Source organism: Sus scrofa, chromosome 13 (genome assembly GCF_000003025.6).
Source record: "Sus scrofa isolate TJ Tabasco breed Duroc chromosome 13, Sscrofa11.1, whole genome shotgun sequence".
Taxonomy (NCBI): domain Eukaryota; kingdom Metazoa; phylum Chordata; class Mammalia; order Artiodactyla; family Suidae; genus Sus; species Sus scrofa.
This window is the reverse complement of record NC_010455.5, coordinates 132,844,847-132,868,896: the sequence shown is the minus strand read 5'-3', so window position 1 is coordinate 132,868,896 and position 24,050 is coordinate 132,844,847. Positions and strand designations below refer to the sequence as shown.

Sequence of the window (24,050 nt, the reverse complement as noted above, 5' to 3'; positions counted from 1 at the left end):
TCAGTTTGCTAAAATTTTATTGATAATTTTTGCATCTATATTCATCAAAGATATTGGCCTATGATTTTCCTCTTTGGTAGCATCTTTGTCTAGTTTTGGGGTCAGGGTGATGATGGCTTCATAGAATATCTTTAGGAGTGTTCCTTCTTCTTCAACCTTTTGAGAAGAATGGGTATAAGTTCTTTGTATGTTTGGTAGAATTTGCCTGTGACGCCATCTGGTCCCAGATTTTTGTTTGTAGGGAATGTTTTTATTACATATTCGATTTCATCTTTAGTGATCAGTTTGTTCAGTTGATCTATTCTTCTTGATTCAGTTTTGGAGGGCTATATACAAGATGAATTTAAAACTCTACCTTCCAGGTATATATACGCAAGAGAAATAAGTGTTCACGTCCACAAAAAAAAAAAAAAAAAAAAAAAAAATGTTCAAAACAGTTTTATTCATAACAGCCCCAAACTGAAAATAACACAAATTCCAACAATAGCAGAATAAAGTTGATATATTTATACAATGGAATGTTACACAGCAATAAAAAGAAACAAATTACTGACACATACAGTGACATACATGCTGACTAAAAGAAGTCAGAAATGACCATAGTCACTACATGATTACATTTATAAGAAGTTAAAAACTAATCTACAGTGATATAGGCCAGAAAAACTATTACCTCCGAGGAAGGCATAATGTTTTACGAAGAACAAAAGGGAATCTTCCGGGGAACTGGGAAGTTTTATATTTTTATATAGGTAGTGGTCACAGTTATAAAAGAACAACTAAGTGCCTACATAAATCTGTGCATTTTACAAAAAGAAAATCATAACAATAATGCTGATAATGAGGTTCTGAAGCAGAATACCTGCTAATGGCTAATAAACAGGAATCTCTGAGAATTGATGGAAGATGTTAGTATACCACTGAACTGGGAAGAACAGTGATGATGAAAGCATATTTTCCTTTACTGCATGCTAACTTTATTTAAACTACTCCTGGCATTTTGTCCATATGTCTTTTATAAACACCCATTTTGAATTATCTTTTGAGATATTTATCTTTGACCCTAGACCCAAAGATCATCTTGGGCAAGGGTCAGCAAACACTCTCTATAATGAGCCAGAAAAATATTTTCAGCTTAGTAGGTCATATGGTCTCTGTTACAACTACTCAAATGCTGTCATTGTAGCACAAAAGCAGCCATGACATTAAGTAAATGTATGTGGCCTAATTTGGCCCACTGGCTGACCTGATCTAGAGTAAGAACTATACCAATCACCTTTATTTTTCCCTTTCTATCTTATATACAGTAGATGACATATACAATAGGCACTCAGCAAAACAAAGATATCTAAAAATCTCTAATCCCTTCATTTTACAGTGAAAATTCTAAAATCCAGAGTTTAAATTTTGCTCAATATCACCACTGTTCAGTAAACATACAAAGATCTCACATCCCTATTTAATACTGACTAGAATTTCAATTAGATTAAATAACATATTAAAACAATTACTACTTTGGAAAAATATCTTTACCCGTAGAACTTATTTTTAGTTTGCTTCTAAGCTATCAATATGAGTGCTGAATCAGACAAACATATGGACTCAATCTAGCAACTACTTAAAGCTCACCATGTAAAATAAGCTAAGACTTTTTTTCCAAGATCTAAGTTTTTCTAAACCCAAAAAAAGATGACAACAGATTTAACAGGAATTAGCATTGGGTAATAAATATAACGAGTTATCAGAATAATATTTTATACAGCTATACCCCAATCTAATAGTATATATACTTCTAAAAAAATTATCCTAGTGCAGGTTATTGATTATTTTTTCATGGCAGTAAGACAATTAGGCAGCAGTAGAGGGCAGCATTTCTATTCATTATTAAAATTCAACTTAAAAAAAAATCTAAAAAATCTGAAATCTCTCTACCAGGGCTTTATTTTAAAATGTCTCACACACTGCTTTCAAAGCTGTTGACTGACACTTAATTTTAATACAACCTTGTACTAGGAAAGCTGCCCTGCCATATAAATGCAAACATTTAAATAAAAGACATTTCTATTCACAATTCTCATCTGATAAGCCAAAACAATTCAACATCTCTCTCTGGAGGTTTATTACTTACCATTATCATTTACCTACTTAAAACAAATAGCTGTTGAATATCCACTAGAATCACAAAAAAAAAAATCTAATCTCACATACGGACAATCTTTTTTTTATTTAAATCCATATAAGATAGTTACATACTAATCACCAAAAGAAGGGTCATAGTTTTATCTACAAACTTTTGACAATCAGAGATTCAGGGAGCTGTTTTCAAAGACAGATATTAGCAATAACTCTAAAATCCAAAATAAAAGTAGCAAAACAGGAAAGAGGTAGATAAAACAGACGCAGGCATGAGTAGAAGTATCTTTAAACTTCATCCTTTTTCACTTTCCTTTTATTCCTAATTCCAGTTTGTCTTTTATAGAGCTGTACCTAACCATCCACCACCCTTAATAAAGAGAATACACTAGTTATGAGAGACAAGGAACAAGAACTACAAGAGAGAAAAGAGTATAAAGGCAGAGAGAATAATTCAGAAAAGACTGTTCTGTCAAACTAGAAGGCTATATATTACTATAATAAAAATTATTAAAAAATATCTGCTAACTTAAGTCTTATTATGTGATAATCATCACTTCACACACTTGACAGGTATTAGCTCAACTGATCTTTAACAAACCCTATAAAGTGGTTACTATTACTTTCCCCATTTTAGAGATGAGGAAACAAAACACAGAAGTAATAAGTGACTTGTCCAGGAATCAAGTGCTGGGACTAGAACCTCAAAGGTCTCCAGGGCTTAAACTCTCAATTATTATCCTTTACTCTCCCTGTCCAGAGTAAGCTGCACAATTTCAGTTGAGTGACTGCTGCAGAATGCAGACTATAAAGAATTTAAAGTAATAGGAGTGACAAAATTAGAGAAATAGAAACCTCAAATATCCTTATTCATTTAAAGTCCAATTGTAAAAGGATAAGCAGAAATAGGTAGTACTTAAAAGCAAGCTCTATTGCTTTCCAATGCAGTAGGTCCCAAATAAGGTGTAACTCAAGTGAATATTGACTAGATATTAAAAATTAACAAAAAGGGTGGAACAGTCAAGAAACCCAATCATTATGGATGAGAAGCTATAATGAATCTTTCCAGAGGTTAATGGAGAACCAATTCAGTGAAAACACATTTAACATAAAATAAAACATTTTCAAATACCTCGGAATACACCTGACCAAAGAGGTAAAGGACCTATATGCCAAGAACTATAAAACTTTAATCAAAGAAATCAAAGAAGATGTAAAGAAATGGAAAGATATTCCATTCTCCTGAACTGGAAAAATCAATATTGTAAAAATGGCCACACTACCCAAAGCAATCTACAGATTCAATGCAATCCCTATCAAATTACCCATGACATTTTTCACAGAACTAGAACAAACAATCCAAACATTTATATGGAACCACAAAAGACCCAGAATCGCCAAAGCAATCCTGAGAAACAAAAACCAAGCAGGAGGCATAACTCTCCCAGACTTCAAGAAATACTACAAAGCCACAGTCATCAAAACAGTGTGGTACTGGTACCAAAACAGACAGACCGACCAATGGAACAGAATAGAGAATCCGGAAATAAACCCTGACACCTATGGTCAATTAATCTTTGACAAGGGAGGCAAGAACATAAAATGGGAAAAAGAAAGTCTATTCAGCAAGCATTGCTGGGAAACCTGGACAGCTGCATGCAAAGCAATGAAACTAGAACACACCCTCACACCATGCACAAAAATAAACCCCAAATGGCTGAAAGACTTAAATATACGACAGGACACCATCAAACTCCTAGAAGAAAACATAGGCAAGACACTCTCTGACATCAACATCATGAATATTTTCTCAGGTCAGTCTCCCAAAGCAATGGAAACTAGAGCAAAAATAAACCCATGGGACCTCATCAAACTGAAAAGCTTTTGCACAGCAAAGGAAACCAAAAAGAAAACGAAAAGACAACTTACAGAATGGGAGAAAATAGTTTCAAATGATGCAACTGACAAGGGCTTAATCTCTAGAATATATAAACAACTTATACAACCCAACAGCAAAAAAGCCAATCAATCAATGGAAAAATGGGCAAAAGACCTGAATAGACATTTCTCCAAAGAAGATATACAGATGGCCAGCAAACACATGAAAAAATGCTCAACATCGCTGGTTATAAGAGAAATGCAAATCAAAACTACCATGAGATACCACCTCACACCAGTCAGAATGGCCATCATTAATAAATCCACAAATAACAAGTGCTGGAGGGGGTGTGGAGAAAAGGGAACCCTCCTGCACTGCTGGTGGGAATGTAAACTGGTACAGCCACTATGGAGAACAGTTTGGAGATACCTTAGAAATCTATACATAGAACTTGCATGTGACCCCGCAATCCCACTCTTGGGCATCTATCCGGACAAAACTCTACTTAAAAGAGACACGTGCACCCGCATGTTCATTGCAGCACTATTCACAATAGCCAAGACATGGAAACAACCCAAATGTCTATTGACAGATGATTGGATTCGGAAGAGGTGGTATATATACACAATGGAATACTACTCAGCCATAAAAAAGGATGACATAATGCCATTTGCAGCAACATGGATGGAACTAGAGAATCTCATACTGAGTGAAATGAGCCAGAAAGACAAAGACAAATACCATATGATATCACTTATAACTGGAATCTAATATCCAGCACAAATGAACATCTCCTTAGAAAAGAAAATCATGGACTTGGAGATGAGACTTGTGGTTGCCTGATGAGAGGGGGAGGGAGTGGGAGGGATCGGGAGCTTGGGCTTATCAGACACAACCTAGAATAGATTTACAAGGAGATCCTGCTGAATAGCATTGAGAACTATGCCTAGATACTCATGTTGCAACAGAAGAAAGGGTGGGGGAAAAAACTGTAACTGCAATGTACACATCTAAGGATAACCTGACCCCCTGGCTGTACAGTGGGAAAATAAAAAAAATAAAATAAAATGAAAAAAAAATAAAACATTTTAACTTGGAAAATTGTCTGAAAAATTTAGAAACTTAACAACTTTTATCAAAACATTAAAAATGTTTTATACCATTGATACTAGAAATTCCTCACCTAAAGAATCATGGTGATGCTCAGAGATTAAGCATCAAGTACATCATCTTCAAAGAAAAAAACAGGAATAATCCTGATTCAATAAATTATAAAACATCCAAACAATGAAGTCATTTAAAACGCTATAGGTGATAACATATAAGGATTTTCAAAACATATTAAATACAAATGATCCCACTATTCTGCCAAGGTCTGTATTCTTTTCTAATTCCTCAGCCATGGTAAAGCCTTTGAATTGATGACAGCGCTTTTCCTTCAAAAGCCCTCTGGGCATTTCATACAAACCTGAAATAAACCTATTTTTCTTTCATTCTTTTTCTTTTTTTTTTTTTTTGTCATTTTAGGGCCACACCCACAGTATATGGTAGTTCCCAGGCTAGGGGTTGAATCAAAGCCGTAGCCACTGGCCTACACCACAGCCACAGCAACATCAGATCCAAGCCACGTCTGCGACCTACACCACAGCTCACGGCAACCCTGGATCCCTGACCCATTGAGCAAGGCCAGGGATCGAACCTGAGTCCTCATGGATGCAAGTCAGATTCGTTTCCACTGAGTGACGATGGGAACTCCTGAAATAAACCTCTTTCATTTAGTCAAAGGGCAATTTTAGTCAACTGATAAATTTGGGCAAAACTTACTAAACAGGTAAAATGTGTTTTTGATTAAACAAAAATCAACTGGTAGGAACTCTAAATGATGCATTTAAAAATCCTGCTTTCTAGGCTAGGGAGTTAAAAACAGACTATTACCTATTCTTTTGTTGGCAGTTTATACTAGTACCTGAGAAGGTATGTAGGAGAAAATTTTATCTAGGTCTCTTGCCTCTCCTTACTGAGCAAAAAACTCTCTTTAATTTGTACTTAGTCATCCTTTAGCATCTGAGAGGGTTATGGTTCCAGGATCCCCCACTGATACCAAAACCCACAGGTGCTCAAGTCCCTTATATTATAAAAATGATATAGTATATAGTATAGTCATTCCTCTGTATCCAGAGATGCATAATTTGAGAATATAGAGAGGCAACTGCAGTTATTTAGAGGGTGTTCCCAGTACCAAAACACTTTGTCATAGATAAGCTGACCTAAAAAGTCTTCAAGGGAAAAAAAAAAAAAAAATCGTCTTTTTTTTTTAAAGGAAAAAAACCTCAAGAACAAGGAAGCAGAGAGAGTAACTATACTAGATGTTAAGGTATACTGAAAGCTTCAATAAGTAAAATGCCATCAAGTTGGTTCTTGAATGGACAGACCACTGAAACAGAATTCAATGTCCAGAAGAGACCCAAATACATACAGGAATTTGTCAAAAAGTGGCATCTCAAACCAGTGTGGGTAAATACAACCTTTTAAATGACACTATAACAAATGGGTAGCCATGTGGACAAATATTATACTGGTTCCACAACTAACACCATACATGATGATAATCTTCAAATGCTCCTAAGATATAAAAATAAAATCCCAAATAAAGTACCAAAAGAACACTTGGATGAATTCTTTACAACACCTGGGTAGAATTCTTTATAACTCTGGAATGTGAATGTGGAAGGTCATACTATGATGCAAAACTCCTAAGAGAAAAGAGTTGAGGGGAGTACTAGTAACAACACCATGACAAAGTGTGGGGAAAAAAATTTGTAACTCATGTAACAGACAAAGGCTAATAACAAGCTCCCTGTTACATAAAGAGCTCCTAGAAATTGAGAAGTAGAAGACCAACAACCCCAAAGGAAAAAAGTATAAAATACAATAAAGCTTGCTTAAATACATGAGAAATGCAAATTAAAACTCATTTATATATCATTTCTCACCCAAGAAACTGGAAAAAATACAAAAATTTTAAAATACATTCTGTCGACAAAGTTGCAGGGAAACAATCACTCTCATACATTGCTGGTGGGAATGTAAAATGGCACAACTCCAGTGGAGGAGAATCTGGCAATAGCTACCTAAATTATAGCACATTTATTCTTTAAACCAGCAATCCCACATGATATAGGCTAAGTGCAGAAATATAAAATGACATACATACAAACTTTTTTCACTAAAGCACATATAATAGTAAAAGGTTAGAAATATCTTTATAGTGCTCGCAAGAATATATTTATATCTCTTGAAAATTTGGAATTTTTCAAGATACACAGTATTAGGTACTACCCAACTTTCATCTTTGTCCAATTAGAACCAGCTGTTACAGGTCATTTATTAAAAAGCTCATGTTTGGTTAAGGAAACTATGATCTATCCAAACAACTAAATATTGTATTTCTATAAAAATCACTAAGAAAAAAGCAGTGTGTACTAAAATGAAGATGAGCCCTTCAGGATATTATAAGTAATAATAATACTTAAATATTAAGTATTAATAGGTTAATATTTAAAGACTATAAATATAAAGCACACTACCTGTTGTATAGGGAGAAAAATAGAATGTTCTTGTACATGAATAAACACTGTAAAGAAAAAGACACAAAAACAGTTTCTTGTGGAGACCAAGGAGACAGAGTGAGACACAGCTATATCAATTTTTTAATGATTTTTGATTCTTGAGTTTATTTTGAGTAATATGTGAGTTTATTACCCACTCAAAAAATGTTTAAAAAATTCAGGAGTAAATGGGTGAAAAGTTAGCTAGCATATGGGATAATCTAAGTCTACCTAATTTAATTAAAATTCAGTTCCTCCATCAAAATGGTCATATTCCATGTGTTAATAGATAAGACAGCGCAGGTATCCATTTCCATCACTGCATCGAGTTCTATTGGGCAGTGCTTAAGTTGTTAGTCAACATTTTGCAGCCTAGAGATGGAAGCCTTATAAAATGAAAATGAATACGACTCTTCCTAATTAAGTATAAGCTAGGAAAAAACAAAAACGAAAACTATTCAACCAGTCAACAAATCCGTCAAATATTTAAGCGAATAGTAGGCAAGTATCCAGATAAGATTATGTGGTCTATCCCCACCATAAACTAAGAAAGAAGTGTAAAACACTGGGAAGTTGGGCCATTTTCTGGATCCCTTTGAATTCATAATAAACATAGAAAGATAAATAAATTTTAGTGACAATTCCCGGGATGTCAGCATACAACCATATTCAAAACAAGACTTAAAATGCATTACAAAGTAAATATTCTTTTTTTTGTTTTTAATCTACAAGTATGGAATATCCACGCCAAAACCTAATTCATTCAACAATTATTTACAGAGTATCCACTATATGTAGGTACTTAAGACACCTGGTCAGGCATCAAGATACCATGAGAATACGAGTTCCCGTCATGGCTCAGCAGTTAACGAACCTGACTGGCATCCATGAGGACGCAGGTTCCATCCCCTGGCCTCACTCAGTGGGTTAAGGATCCAGAGTTACCATGAGCTGTGGTGTAGGTTGCAGACGCAGCTTGGATTCCACGTTGCTTTGGCTCTGGCGTAGGCTGGTGGCTACAGCTCCAATTGGACCCCTAGCTTGGGAACCTCCATATGCCATGGGTGCAGCTCTAAAAAGACAGAAAGACAAAAAAACAAAAAATAAAAATAAAAGACAAAAAATCATGAGAATAAAAGCTTTATATTATAAAGTTTATAGTCCACTGAAAGAAACATACACTAATAAAGAATCACACATAAATACATGATTTACTGTGTGCTTGCTATAAAGGAAAAGTAAAGTATACTTTAGAATTAGAAGAGCCTTATTTAATCTTAGGTCTCAAGGAAGGTTTCCCTGAGAAAATAATCTATAAGCTGGAAGGGCTAGTATGATTTAGGGGTAAGGACTGAGGAAATCATTATGCATGATCTCCAAGAGGAATGAACCACCACATGATAGTTGGAAAAAAAAAAAAATCTGTTGACAAAAATAATAAAAACCCAGTATACAACTGCTAAAATGTACATACTGGCAGTTCCTTAATTGGAAGAGATTTCCTCAAGACTGCACAGACTTCAAATATTGCCATAATAGAATTTAATATGGACTCCAAATTGAATAAAAATAGTAACAACTGGTACTGAGTATAAGAGAATCTCCCAAAATATGAAATCTCCTCTCTTCCTTTCTAATAAGCTTAATTAAGAACATCCAAAAATTGTTTTTTTCTTTTCAGGTCTTTCTCCTGCCACCTAAACTTCTGCTAAATGACGCTAAAATCAATAGAAAAAGAGACCATCCCTTTTCTACTTGATTAACAGTATAACAAAAGATGGAGAAAGACATGGCTCTACTGCGAGAAACTTTGGTACAAAAGTTATACAACTCCTTTTCCAGAAGTTAATAATGACAATATGATGGGCCATAAAAGAGATGTGCTATGATCTTGGAATTATTATCAAATATATATTAGTAGATACTCCAGAAGAAGTTAATAGAGAAATCTCTATACTACAGATTATGAATGCCCTTAACTGCAGCTGCAGTTTGTTCACAGTGCTTATTGCTAACAGAAGAAAACAAACCATATACAATACTCCCATATTACTCTTGTTGGACCTAATACACTTTGAGTTTTCGTATAGTGAATATAAGCCTGACAAAACTACACATCTCTGCCTGGCCCCTAACAGTATTAATTCCACCTCAACTGACATGTATTTACAAAGGAGCTAACTAAGAACACAAGGAGTTACAAACACAAAAACAGTATCTCAGACACTATGTGGAAAAGCATAAAATAAAATATTGTATGTAAACTGATTAAATTACATAAAGATCTATGTGTGTATACTAACAACAATCAGAAACCTGGCCACAAGAGAAGTGCTCACCAGATTTTTTTTCCCCTGCAAAGTATTTAAATTCAGAACAATATTTTAAAAAATTCAAAGTGAAGAAGAAACAGACTTTCATTTTTCACTAAGAGGCAAAACAAACATTACATTTGTGTTTAAAATGTACTAATCAGAAAAAGAATGTAGAGCTATTTATGACTCTCAAATTAGTAAATGGTATTAACACTACTGTAAATGGAGGTCAAAATTTGGCAGTTCCGTAACAGTGACGATTTAGTCATCACATCTAACAACCAGTCATTTGCAAACATTTTAAAATAAGCGTCTTCATTGTGAAGAACATATAGTTAAGGGAGCTGGGGGGGGCGGGCAGAAAACTAATCATCATTGCTTTAGCTCAACCCACATGCCTGTTCTTAAGGGTATCCATGGTAGCAGTGATGCAACATGCCTACCTAGCTCACCGTGCCTACACAAGTGGGAGAGAGGGGAGGCGGATGATGAAAAAAATTTCACTTGGAAAGGTGTTTCAGTATTAACATGACAGAATTACATCAACTATATTGTCAGACTTTAAAAATACATATAAAACCATAAAGCTCTCTAAAGATCAGAAAAGCAAGAAAAGACTCAAGGAGGAGAAAACACTGCAGCATTCCAGTTGAAAAGAAAATCAAGATCTCTGCTCTTCCTGCTGTATCTTATTGGTTAAATATGTTCAAAGGGTTTTTTAGTTCTAATAACAGAAGAAATCATTTTAATTTAGCTCTTTCAATAGTAACTACAAATAATGTTTTAGGCTTCCTAATTTCCAACCTACATCTTTTCTATTTTTGCTTTAACAGTTACATAATAAAAATTTATTAAAAACTTTAGCTATTGATTCCACATAAATTTTTAAAAAATGGTAGCTCTCTTCTGCTACAAAAACTTTATCATCTATCAAGAAAGGGCAGAAAAAGATAAATCATTTCAAATAACCCTGCTATAATATCAGATATAAACACTAAGTAAATCAAGTGATAAAAAGTAAATCATAGAAAGAACCAGCCACAGACAACCATGAAAAGAACTTACGGAGAAAAGGGGAAAAAAAACAACTAAGCTAAACCTATGCCCCAACTTACTGCCCTTTAAACATTCTTTAAGAAATTTTGATAAGATAGTTTACACATACAGGTATGTAGAAGACATCCATTATAAACAGAATCGGACTTGATAATAGGCATGTCAGTATATGATCAAAACTCCTAGTGTTTGAACTGTAACTCTGCAAGCAACAAGCAAACGAAACTAATTTCAATCAATTTTCTTGCTTTTCCTCTTGTGAAAACCAATTTTAAGAAAGTCTACTTTCAGAACTGACAAATTCACTTATTCTTTTATCACTGAACATAATTTAAAAATCTCAACAATTTTGTCTAATAATCACTATTAGTCATCATAAATTTATGGAAATAAAAAACTATTTCATATCCCAAAAACAATGTATAAATTTTAAATGTAAGCACCTTGAATCTTAACACAATCACACAATGTACACAAACTGGTGCTCAGAAATAAAAGAAACCAAACTTAGAGCTTAAGTGAAGTATGCTGCACTTTGAGGATAATGAGCAAAACAGACTTTAAAACAAATATTTAAGGAATTCTTGTACAAGTTAAATCATTTAAAATCCAACCAACATCTTCCCAAAGGCAACACAATTAGACCTCGGACTATTCTTTTAAAAAATTAACTATGTTTTTAATAAATAAATTGAAGAGTCCAGAAAATGTTCTCCAAATGAGTTATACTTTCAACCAGCATGACATGTGAGGATAGAAAATAAAGGGGGAGAACTCTGAGAACAGATTTAGATTTAAATATAATCAGGGCCCTATATACCTCTGCTGTTGGAAAAAATGCTTCCTATAAATCTCAGGGAAAACAGTATTCATTTAATACACTATTTTTAGCTATCTGAAATGCATTGCAGGATATTAACTTTCCTAAAGGATATAAACTAAGCATCACATGGATTCAAATATCTATTTTCAAATAGGTAACAATGGTTACACTTTTTAAAATGTATTCTAAACAAAAAGGTCTCTCATACTTGACACTAACAAATGTAGAAAGCATATCTTACCTTTGTGGTTACAATGCACAGGCAATCCATTACTCTACCATTACAACACTTAATACATAAAGCAGTTTACTGCAAACTATTTTAAGCTGTCTATATGAATAAAAAATAAAAATAAAGCTGCAAGATAAAACCATTGATGGAAAAGTTATAACTGTGACAAGATCTCTTCAGGATCCATTCGTAAAGGTAGCAATTTTTCTACTACCTGAAATACAAGAAACCAGAATGTGTCACGTGCCCTACAATCTTCTTTATGTAATCTGTATCTGAAGAACTTGAAATTATCCCACAAAACACTGTGGAAGATGTCAGGGTTTATTCCATAAGAGTTCACTGCTGCTTCAGATGCTATTTCATTAATCCCTCTTTTCAAGACATGAGGTTGACAGGGAGTCATCTGATGAAATGTTCCACAAAAAGGTTTCTCGGAGATAAATTTAAATCTCCTCCTCCTTGTCTGCTACAGTTTGGATATTCAAAAAACAACTACTGAAAGAAAAAAAAAATCACTAAAAAAAAAAAAAAATGCAAGCAAACATTTCTTCCACTAAACCACTTCAGCAATGCAGCTTGCAAAGTAATGACTTTCTCAGGCAGTAATGAATGGAATATTCCATGTGGTATTTTTGAGAAGGGGAGAAGGAAGAATAAAATGCAGTAATTTAAAATATTAAATATAAACCTTACCTCTTTTCCCTTTATTAAAAAATGGTAATAACATTTTACCAAGGAAGCCAGGTTTTACCTGTAGTGCCCTACTAAATCCATTTCAGCTAATCCCTTTAAAAAAAAAAAAAAAACCACAAAAAGATAATTACAACTATGTTCCATTTCAAACTCCTAAGGACCTCATTTTTAACCCAGAAGTAGCCTAACTTTGGAAATCCATGCCCTGTCCTCAAAATCACTGGAAACAGAGCTAGATAGGCTGACTCTTGTATGAGGCATAGGGATGCTGCTGGCTTTTAGTCTCATAAATTTGCAGCCACACTCCCTTGTAAAAAGTATGATAAATCACCTACAATTTCTGTCCACAAGGTTTCCTCACAGTCTATAGATAGTATGGATGGCTTCAAACTCAAACAACTGAACTGTTCCTATTTGCTCCTTATACCCCACTCCTATTCTTTTTTGTTTGTTTGTTTGGTTTTCGCTTTTTTGGGCCACACCTGCAGCATATGGAGGCTCCCAGGCTAGGGGTCGAATCAGGAGCTGTAGCTGCAGGTTTATGCCACAGCTCATGGCAATGCCGGATCCTTTAACCCACTAAGCAAGATCAGGGATTGAAAGTGCATCCTCGTGGATGCTAATCAGATTCCTTTCCGCTGAGCCACAACAGGCACTCCCTCAGTCCTATTCCTAATCTTTCAAATATTATGGGCTGCCTCAGCAACTTTCATACTAAACCAAGTTTCACTATAAAGGGTAATGCAAGAGTTAATGTATGTATATATCACTTAGTACCAATCAGATAATAAACATCATCATTATTGTTATTACTATTATTGACTGGCCTTTTGTTTCAAGTCTAGTAGGATATACATAAGACAGATTCAGTGGGGTTTTACCTTGAACAGAGTCTAATGGGAATGTTGTAAGAATTAAGAAGTAATTTTTTTTCACTTTTAAAGTTTTACTGAAGTACTGTTGATTTATAATGTTGTGATAACTTCTGCTGGGCAATAAAGTGACTCAGTTGTACATGTACACACATCCATTCTTTTTCAGATTGTCTTCCCATATAAATTATCACAGAAGATTGGGTAGAGTTCCCTGTACCATACATACAGCAAGTCCCCATTGTCCACTCATTCCATATACCTCAGCGTGCATAATAATGAACAGCACTTAATGCCAAATTTGTTAAGTGCTCAACATAAGCCAGTTACAGCTATATATCTATATACACACATATAGTAGCTATAAGGCATGAAGGGTGGGCAGAAGTAAATTTCATCATTGGCCAACACATTTTTTCCTCCATGCAGAACAGACAGCCTAAGAGTTACATGGTCAGTCTGAGACTGAAAGTATATCCTTTTCTTCCCACCCAGCTCAATAATCATTTGCTCCCAGCATGAAAAGGTAAAGCCCATTCAAGGCTCATGACTCTTTAAATAAAGTTTATCATTTTTAGAAAGAATACTGAACAGAATGTAGGTAACAGCTAAGTACTGACTAGGTACTATATTCTGTGAGGGGAAAATCAAGAGATATGTGAAACCCTTTAGCTTGTCTCTTACTGTTCTGTGTTTATGCATAATATTTATTATACCTAAAATAGTCTACCCAGAGAGAGAAGGCATTCCTAAATTTGGTAGAACTCATTACAGTGGAGGTTGAAAATCACTATAAAGACTCAGAAATAGTGTTTTCAGCCTATTAACAGGGTTGAAAACTGTGTAACACCAAGTAGTCATATCTTCTGGGAGCTGATGAGTCCCAATTCCCCTTTTATAAAAATTTTAATGTTCAATGGCCTCCAAGAGTCCTTCCACTAATAAAATTCATATGCTTCAATTTCTAAATCATTAGATTCAAAGCTCCAATAGGACAAGATTAGAACGTCTCATGTATTTATCACTTTATTCCCAGCACACGAGGAGCAGCATAGTGCCCAGAATGTGACTGAGTTCAATAAATATTTGTTGAATTAATGAATAGCCTTTCTAATATCTAAACTATAGGTGATTATAAAATTTTTTAAAGTCTGAAAAGAGGCTAAAAATTATACACCCCATTTTCCTAGTAAAAAACTATTTAAAATAGTTTTGCTATACACATGCAATTGTTTCCAACCATGATGAATAACAGGGAACAAACTAACTCTCCCACTTTACACACACATCTGTATTATAGGGGTGCCAGAAGGAGAAGAGAGAGAGAAGGGGACAGAAAAAACATTCCAAGAGATAATAGCCGAAAACTTCCCTCACATGGGAAAGGAACCACTCACTCAAATCTAGGAAGCACAACAGTACCATATAAAATGAATCCAAGGAGGAACACACCGAGACACATATTAATCAAACTGACCAAAATTAAAGACAAAGAGAAAATCTTGAAAACAGCTAGGGAAAAGAAACAAGTAACATACAAGGGAACCCTGATAAGGTTATCAGCAGGTTTTTCAGCAGAAACTCTGCAGGCCAGAAGGGAGTGGCACAATAAACTCCAAGTGATGAAAGGAAAAAACCTCCAACCAAGATTAATCTACCCAGCAAGGCTCTCATTCAGATTTGAAGGAGAAATCAAAACCTTCACAGATAAGCAAAAGCTGAGAGAATTCAGCAACACTAAACCAGCCTTACAACAAATACTAAAGGAACTTCTCTAGGCAGAAAAGAAAAGAGAACAACAGGAAACAAAAATTCCACAAATGACAAGGCTCACCAGTAAAGGTATATATATAGTAAAGATACGAAATCATCCATGCACAATTATACCACCAAAATCAGAAATCATGCGAAGAGGTGGGTACAAATGCAGGACACTGGAGATGAACTTGCAGTTAAGAGAACAACAACTTAAAACAATCTCATATACATATAGACTCATATCAAAACTTCAGAATAACTGCAAACCAAAAATCTATAATTGATACCCAAACAAGGAATCTCTGGAGAAGAAATATATCTCATAGTAAATAAGTGCATAATCCACCATGAAGGGGGTCATTTGACATCATTCTTGGAATGCTGAAGTCTTCTTAGATCTGATTCTGATTTACTCTCCATCAAAGAATTTATGATAATTATAATTAAATAATGCAACTGTACAATTAAATAATATGTCTACAATTGTATTATTAATAACCATTTCTCTCAATCATACAATGTAAGGTCTATAATGTCTTGTTTATCACATCACCTAGAATGGTGTAATGCCTATATTGAAGAATCAATAAGATGTAACAAATTGTGAGGACATATTTATATAGTTACACTGTTTTTTAACCAATGTATGCATTTTATATTTTACTTATTTTCAGAGGGTGTATTATTTTTGTTATTCTTACCAGTTATTCTTTTTATTATGCTATATAAAATATTTAATGGTATATAAGGCTTTCTTCTTTATAAATTTTAGTTGTACAATATACACAATTTTAATATAATGCTAATATTTAAAGAAAAATTGAAATGTAATAGATAATACTAAATAGTAAAGATGAAAGCCATACAAAATAGGATAAAGTATAGAATAAATTTCCTATTTGTCTCAGCATATTTTCCATTCCACTTCTCCAGAGGGAGTCAATCTGTTTCTTAAGATCCATGATATAATAATCTGTGTGAATGTAATTGTGTTTAAATATATGTATTTTATTCTGTAAAAAAAAAAAATTAAATTAAAAAAAAGACTAGCTCTCCCACTTTAAAACAACAAAAATAGGAAAAATAAGAAACAATGATTTTCAGATACTGGATATAGACTCATAAATGCCCAGGTAACTGCCTGGAAAGTTTCTAGGCTGCAGCAGAGGGTGGGAAAAACTAAACAAAGTCCAGCAATCGAAGGAAAGGAGAGAGTTGATAATTCCAGAAGGCCAATGTGTCTAGAATTCACTGATAAGAATACAACACAGGGGAACTACATAGCAAGAGCTCCACAGATCTGCCGAGTTCCTCTTGAGTATATATTCTGATCGGTCATGCATATAAGGAAACTTGAGGCTGAGGAAAGAACCCTAGAAAGAAGCATGTAGAACAATCCCCAGAGCTGACACAAGGCCAAGAATAGTAGAAAAACTTGTAATATAGAGGCACTGGGTGGACAAAATTAACCACATACTAAAAGCCACTTGGTCCCACTTTAAAAGCAAGCTTCAAAAGAATCAAGCTCTTTCCAAGTAATTTAACTGCATCCTAAAACAAAGCTCAAGATTAAGGTCCACATGGGCTGCATATGGAAGTTCCCAGGCGAGGGGTCGAATCAGAGCTACAGCTGCCAGCCTATGCCACAGCCACACCAGATCTGACCGGCATCTGTGACCTACACCACAGCCCTCAGCAATGCCAGATCCATAACCCACTGAGTGAGGCCAGAGGTCAACCCATATCCTTGTAGATACTAGAAGGGATCATTTCTGCTGAGCCACAATGGGAACTCCAAGAATATTTAAAGGAATACACAAACATTTTAAGATAGGAAAAGGTTCAATTCATAATGTTTACCAAATCCAATTTAAAAAAAAACCAAGTATGTAAAGAAGAGGTAAATATCACCCAGAGAAGAGAAAAAACCCTCAGAAAGAGACTCACATACACAAAACAAGTGTATGGTTACCAAAGAAGGAGGGAGCAGGGAAGGACAAACTAGAGGTACAGAATTAACATATACAAATTACTATACATAAAATAGATAAGAAACAAGGATTTATCTGTATAGCACAGGAAATGATACTCCTCATCTTATAAAAACATGCAATGAAATGTAATTTGCAAAAAAAAAAAAAAAACAAAACTGAAGAGCAATGCTATATACCTAAAACATAACACTAAATCAACATACGTCTATTTAAAAAAAGACCCCAAAATGACAGATGATAGAATAGTACCCAAGGACATTTAAAAAATTGTTATATTGGAGTTCCTGTCATGGCACAGTGGTTAACGAATCCGACTGGGAACCATGAGGTTGTGGGTTCGGTCCCTGCCCTTGCTCAGTGGGTTAACGATCCCGCGTTGCCGTGAGCTATGGTGTAGGTTGCAGATGCGGCTCGGATCCTGCGTTGCTGTGGCTCTGGCATAGGCCGGAGGCTACAGCTCCAATTCGACCCCTAGCCTGGGAACCTCCATATGCCGCGGGAGCGGCCCAAAGAAATAGCAAAAAGACAAAAAAAAAAAAAAAAAAATTGTTATAAATCTATCCCATGTATTTTTTAATACAGAGGAAAACATGAGCATGTTAATGATACATGGAAAATAAAAAAGAAACCAAATCAAACTTTCTAGATATGCCTAAAAAAAAAAAAAAAAAACCTGATTGAATGAGATTAACAGTAGGTTTGACAGGTACAGGAAAAAAATATTTTAGAAGTAATGGAGAAAGAAATTTCCATTATTTGGTGAAAACTACTAACCCACAGATCCAAGAAACTCAACAAATCCCAAACACATGAAGAAAATTATAACAATATAAAGTATAAGGGAATAATAAGTATCAAACTCAAGACAGTGGTTAATTCTGGGGGATGAGGCAGAGAACGTAATCAGTGTGGAAAATAAAGGGTGTTCAACTACATCACATTTTATTTTCTTAAGCTATTTAACAGGTACATAGACATTCGAAATATTCTCTTTAGTTTATATTATTCTAATAACATTCACACAAAAAGAAGACACTCTAACAGAACAAATGGCTGCCAAGAAGACAAAGAAAAAATTTTCAAAAGCAAATTACAGCAAATGCCACACACACACACACACACACACACACACACACACACACACAAAAACCCAGGGAAGGTAAAGGGGTAAAGTGACCCGAAGAGGGACTTATGTTTTTTATCCTTTGCTACACTGATAAATTACTGAGTACGCAGCATTTAAACATAAATAAAAATTCTTTATCTTAAAAACCTACCATTTAATGAACACAATATATGTGTGTCAGACTCTGACCTAGGTTTTACATAAATTCTCATTTATACTTACAAGCACCATAGATGAGTTCTATTATCCTCTCCACTTCACACATGATGAAACTAAGAGAAATTAAGCAATTTGCCCTACATTACACAATGTAATAGATATAAATGTACAAACATAGAAAGTTAGAGAATGATACCTATATGATTCTCATTTTAAATATATACATATGAGCTAAATAATATATTCATTAACATACAGAGTTAGCTGAAAATATATATACCAAATGGTTAACAGTGACGTTGTCTCACTGAAAGAATATTTTAAAAAAGACTGGCTTTTAACAATGTACATTTCTCTGTATATGTTTCAAGACATGCCTGAATTATCTTTGTAACCAGAGGTTTTTTCCCCTAAGTAAAAAACTGAAAAAAAGAGCAAGTAGTTACTGTGGAAAAGAAGTGTCAGAAGCCAGGAGTTCCCGTCGTAGCGCAGTGGTTAACGAATCTGACTAGGAACCATGAGGTTGCAGGTTCGGTCCCTGCCCTTGCTCAGTGGGTTAACGATTCGGCGTTGCCATGAGCTGTGGTGTAGGTTCAGACGCGGCTCGGATCCCATGTTGCTGTGGCTCTGGTGTAGGCCGGTGGCTACAGCTCCAATTGAACCCCTAGCCTGGGAATCTCCACATGCCACGGGAGCGGCCCAAGAAATAGCAAAAAAAAAAAAAAAAAAAAAGGGTCAGAAGCCAGGTTACAGTATATTGAGAATGATAAGAAAAGAAAAAAAAAAAACATAAAACTACTTTTTTTCAAAAAGCTTAGCTAGGAAGAGAAGGAATGCTATATGGTCCTATTGAGAAGAACTTTTTCTTGTTTGTCTTTCTTTTAATGAAATATTTGAATATATTTATAGGATAAAGGAAAGAAGGGCACAAAGGCCCAAGAGAGAGAAAGAGGTTACAGATAATTACATGAGGAGTAGAGAGAATGGGATTCCAAAAGATAAAAGGATCAAAAGCACAATAGACAGCAACTTTCACATAATTCAAAACATATTCTATAAAGTTAGGAATTTTTGCAATTAAGTATGTATCACTTTAGCAATCCAAACAAAGGGGACGGGGTTTAAGAGCACATAAGGAGATATCAATGCTCTACTACTAAAGGTAGTAACAGATGCAGATATGGATATATAACATCAAAATTATTTAAATGAGCTACTGAAAATGCCTAATAATCATAAGTCATAATTTAAGACTAACCGGGATGCCTTCTTATAGAACATAGATCTGCAACCACTGTGGCATACTTAAACTTTAACACAGACTTTTTTCTTAGTAACTATGGTATTTTGCCAAGTTTTCTCCTAGTTTAACAGCTTGGCATAATATGGCAGTTGCTTCACTTTTCTCATCGCATTTCATTACATTTCTCTTCCATTTCAAACGTACTGTTCTAGGGGTCTGTCCCTCAGTTCCAGCACTGGCATGTACCATTTAAACACTGGGATAAGGCGTTCCTGTTGTAGCTCAGAGGTAATACTAGTATCCATGAGGACGCAGGTTCAATCCCTGGCCCTGTTCAGTGAGTTAAAGATCTAGTGTTGCTGTGAGCTGCAGTGTAGGTCACAGACACGGCTCAGATTTGGCATTGCTGTGGCTGTGGTATAGGCCAGCAGCTGCAGCTCAGACTTAAACTCTGGCCTGGGAACTTGCATATAATGTGGGTGCAGCCCAAAAAGACAAAAAAATAAACAAGTCAACACTGGGATAAGACTGTCATAGAAATAACCATAAAAATATAAGAATTATACAATAGTAACTATAACAGCACAGTGGTCATCAAAATCACTTGCACAAACATCTAATGTACAAGTCAGTGTATTTGTCAGTACTAGTTTTGATGAAATTTTTCAATTACAGGGTCTTTGCATAAGAGTTGTGCATTATTTCAAATCTGGACATTTTAATTATTTTCTTTATAGCACATCACCTAAAAACTGGAACTAAATGAGACAACACTGTAAATCTGGTGGTGTGCAGAGGGAGTTCAAACAATGTCTCTGGGATGTACTGACGAGAGTATAGAGACATTCTCCTAGAGAAATAGAGCATCAGGAAGATGGATTAAAAAAACCTCAAAGACACTGATAAAGGAAATAGGAAAAGGAGTTCAACACCAATAAGTACAATTATCAATTATTTTGAAGGCAGGAATTTAAAACTGTGACAATTCATGAAGCTGTGCTATAAATTCAGTCAGTTATATTCCAAGGTCCATAGTAAGAACTGAAGGAGAGGTCTGCATTAGGGATATAGAATTATAGGATAGATGGAACTAAATGTAAGTACTGAATTAGCATATGGACTGATAATAGCACTGTGTAGACAATAGTATTGCATCAATTTTAAATTTCCTCAGTGTGATAATTGTATGCTAGGTGACTTCAGAAATGTTCGTATAAAATAAATTTAAGGAAAATATCCTTATTCATATGAGACATGTGAAGTATTTCAAGGTAAAAGATCATTTACCCTGTCTTTTTAAGGGAAACAAAGGTTCATTCCTAGTTGATGGGAGAGATACTTTTTACAGAAGAATACCAACTAAGAAAGACAAATAGAATGATAAAATTAGAAGGGAAAATCAACATTGTGAAACCTTTAATGAAATAAGTGATTCAGGCAAGGATCATTAATGGCTGAATGAAGTAAAAATTCACTCAATTAAGGTGCTAAAGTATTACCCCCACAGATACTTAGTAACTACAAAGAGAAAAACATACCTATACCTGTACAATGGAGGATCTGGAGGTCACCACCTGTAAGCAATTATACTTATCATCCATCACAAGTGCAACAACCTCATACTGTGCGTTTCCTGATGTGACACAACATGAAGCACAATATATCACTATGAAGTCTGGTTACCAAAAATGAGCCTAATCTACCTTTACATGTAACTTCCTATTACCAGAAACATAGGACTTAGTGGAATGACTTAAAACAACATGAGGAAACTACTAATAAATACAGAAAGTGTGGTATTCTATAAGACAAGTGGCACGGTCTCTTCAAAAAGTTAGTCATTTAGGAGTTCCTGTTGCGGTGCAGCGGAAATGAATCCAACTAGTATCCATGAGGATGTGGGTTTGATCCGTGGCCTCGATCAGTGGGTCAGGGATCCGGGACTGCCATGAGCTGTGGTGTAGGTCACAGATGGGCCTCGGATCCCACTTTGCTGTAGCTGTGGTGTAGGCCAGCAGCTATAGCTGCGATGTGACCCCTAGCCTGGGAACTTCCATGTGCCATAGGTGTGTGGCCCTAAAAAAAAGAAGTCACTCATTCAAAGAGGGGGCTAAAAAAAAGATGGGAATGCCTATTTCTCTAGACTGCAAGAAAGAAAAGACACTGGGCCAGATCTGGTATGTGCCCTCCCAAATCATTCCAATGTTTGCCCCAAGATCTTCACATTTGCTTTTCACCCTGAGCAGCCTTAGCAACAACTTGGGCCTGTGGCCTCCTGTCCACATCTCATCTTCTTACCTCCTCACTTGGAGTCTTACCAAATATCTTACCCTTGGGACCCACAAACTAAAAACCTGAAGTGCAGGAGAACTGTTGCTCACTATAAGCTAGTAAATTCTTTCTCCTTCCTTCCTTGGATGCAGTAGCTTCTTAGGAATGCAAGACCTAGGACCCAGCCATCAGTCACACCTTGTGGCAAGAAGCATCCTTGTATTAGTTCTTCTTTATTCCCAGGTTTATTCACTTTTCTCCTCACTTGTGCTCCATAGGAGTGAATGGACTCCCTTAATAAAGTGCATAATAGCCCATAGGCCCTGTGCCTCCCACTCAATTAGGGAAACCTAAATAAAAACAGAGACTTAATCAAATACAGTACATGAATCTTAAATGGATTCTGACTTTAAGTCCTAAAAGGTAGAAACAATTGTTAATATGGATTGGAGAGAAAATTTAATAATAGTTACTCATTTTCTTAGGTTTTAAGGTTACGCAGGAGAATGACTATTCTTACTCATGGGCAATTATGTGCTGAAGTTTTAAGTTTAAGTGTATGATGTCTGCAACTGGTTTTTCAAGTAGTTTCCCCAAAATATACATATAGAGAAAAGGCAAATAAGATAAAATGTTAGTAATTGTTAACTCTATATGGATGTTTGTTGGTCTAGTCTTTCAATTTCACTCAGAAATTTTTTTATATTAAAAAGTTAGAAAAAAATATAATCACCTTTAGCCTATTACTTACAACATGGTAAGAAACACAGTTCTCACATCACTCAAAAAATACTTACTGAACAACCACTATATCCAAGTCCTAATATATTCCAGTAAATAAGACAGCCTCTAACTTCGGGGACTTACATTCAGGTAGAGAGACTAAAATATGTACAAAATCATGTGCATTTGAACATTTAATTACAGTAGTGATGAATACTATATATATATATATATATATTTTTTTTTTTTTTTTTTTTTTGTCTTTTTGCCTTTTCTAGGGCTGCTCCCATAGCATACGGAGGTTCCCAGGCTAGGGGTCCAATTGAAGCTGTAGCCACCAGCCTATGCCAGAGCCACAGCAATGTGGGATCCAAGCCGCATCTGCAACCTATACCACAGCTCACGGCAACGCCGGATCGTTAACCCACTGAGCAAGGCCAGGGATTGAACCCGCAACCTCATGGTTCCTGGTCGGATTCATTAACCACTGTGCCACAACGGGAACTCCAAATACTATTAAGTAGAGGTAGAGAGCTCTGACTATCTCAGAGGTAAAGAAAAGCTTCTATCAGGAAGTGACCTTTTAGTGATCCTTGACTCTCTGGTAGTGATCTCTGACTTCATCTCTTAAAATTCATTTCCAATCTGTCCTCAAATCCTTGAGACATACTGTCAAAAAAAAAAAAATCTCTTAATTCAGCCACCCAGCACCTCCATTATCACCACTCTGGTCTAAGCCTATAGCCATCCTTCAACTGGATTACTGAAACAGACACCTAACGGTCTCCTGCTTCTATCCTTACTACAGTGTATTTTCAACAAAATAGTTTAAATGATCCTTTTTAGGGTAGGTTAAATAACATCTTTCCTCTGCTCCTAACTCCACGAAAGCTTCACATGATCTGCCCCTGTCTCACTCTCTGACCTCCTCTCCCACTACACTTTCCTCTACTTAGTCTGCTCTAGCCATATTGGCCATACTGCTGTTTATTATGCAATTCAGCCTTCCTCTTGCCTTAGTCTTCTGCACCGGTCATTCCCCCAAACAGCTGTATCAACTTCCAATTCATTGCACAAGCATCACTTCAGTGAGGCCTATCATCAATACCCTATTTAAAATTTCAAAGCAATTCTCCATCCAGCATCCTTGTTCCCCTTAATT

General features: G+C 35.4%; 1 protein-coding gene across 24 annotated transcripts in view; it reads right to left on the bottom strand.

Annotated features, from left to right (window-relative positions):
* Positions 1 to 24,050, bottom strand: part of DLG1 (discs large MAGUK scaffold protein 1) — a 264,950-nt gene that overhangs the window by 215,984 nt on the left and 24,916 nt on the right. The window contains exon 1 of one of the 24 annotated variants that reach the window (XM_021070112.1): positions 12,056 to 13,257. The exons of 22 other annotated variants lie outside the window; for them this stretch is intronic. In XM_021070112.1, coding sequence (XP_020925771.1) covers positions 12,056 to 12,085 — 30 coding nt within the window. In that variant the 5' untranslated portion in view covers positions 12,086 to 13,257. Of the gene's footprint in view, positions 1 to 12,055; positions 13,258 to 24,050 lie in introns of those variants that run through there. One more of the 24 variants, XM_021070115.1, reaches the window with a different exon arrangement.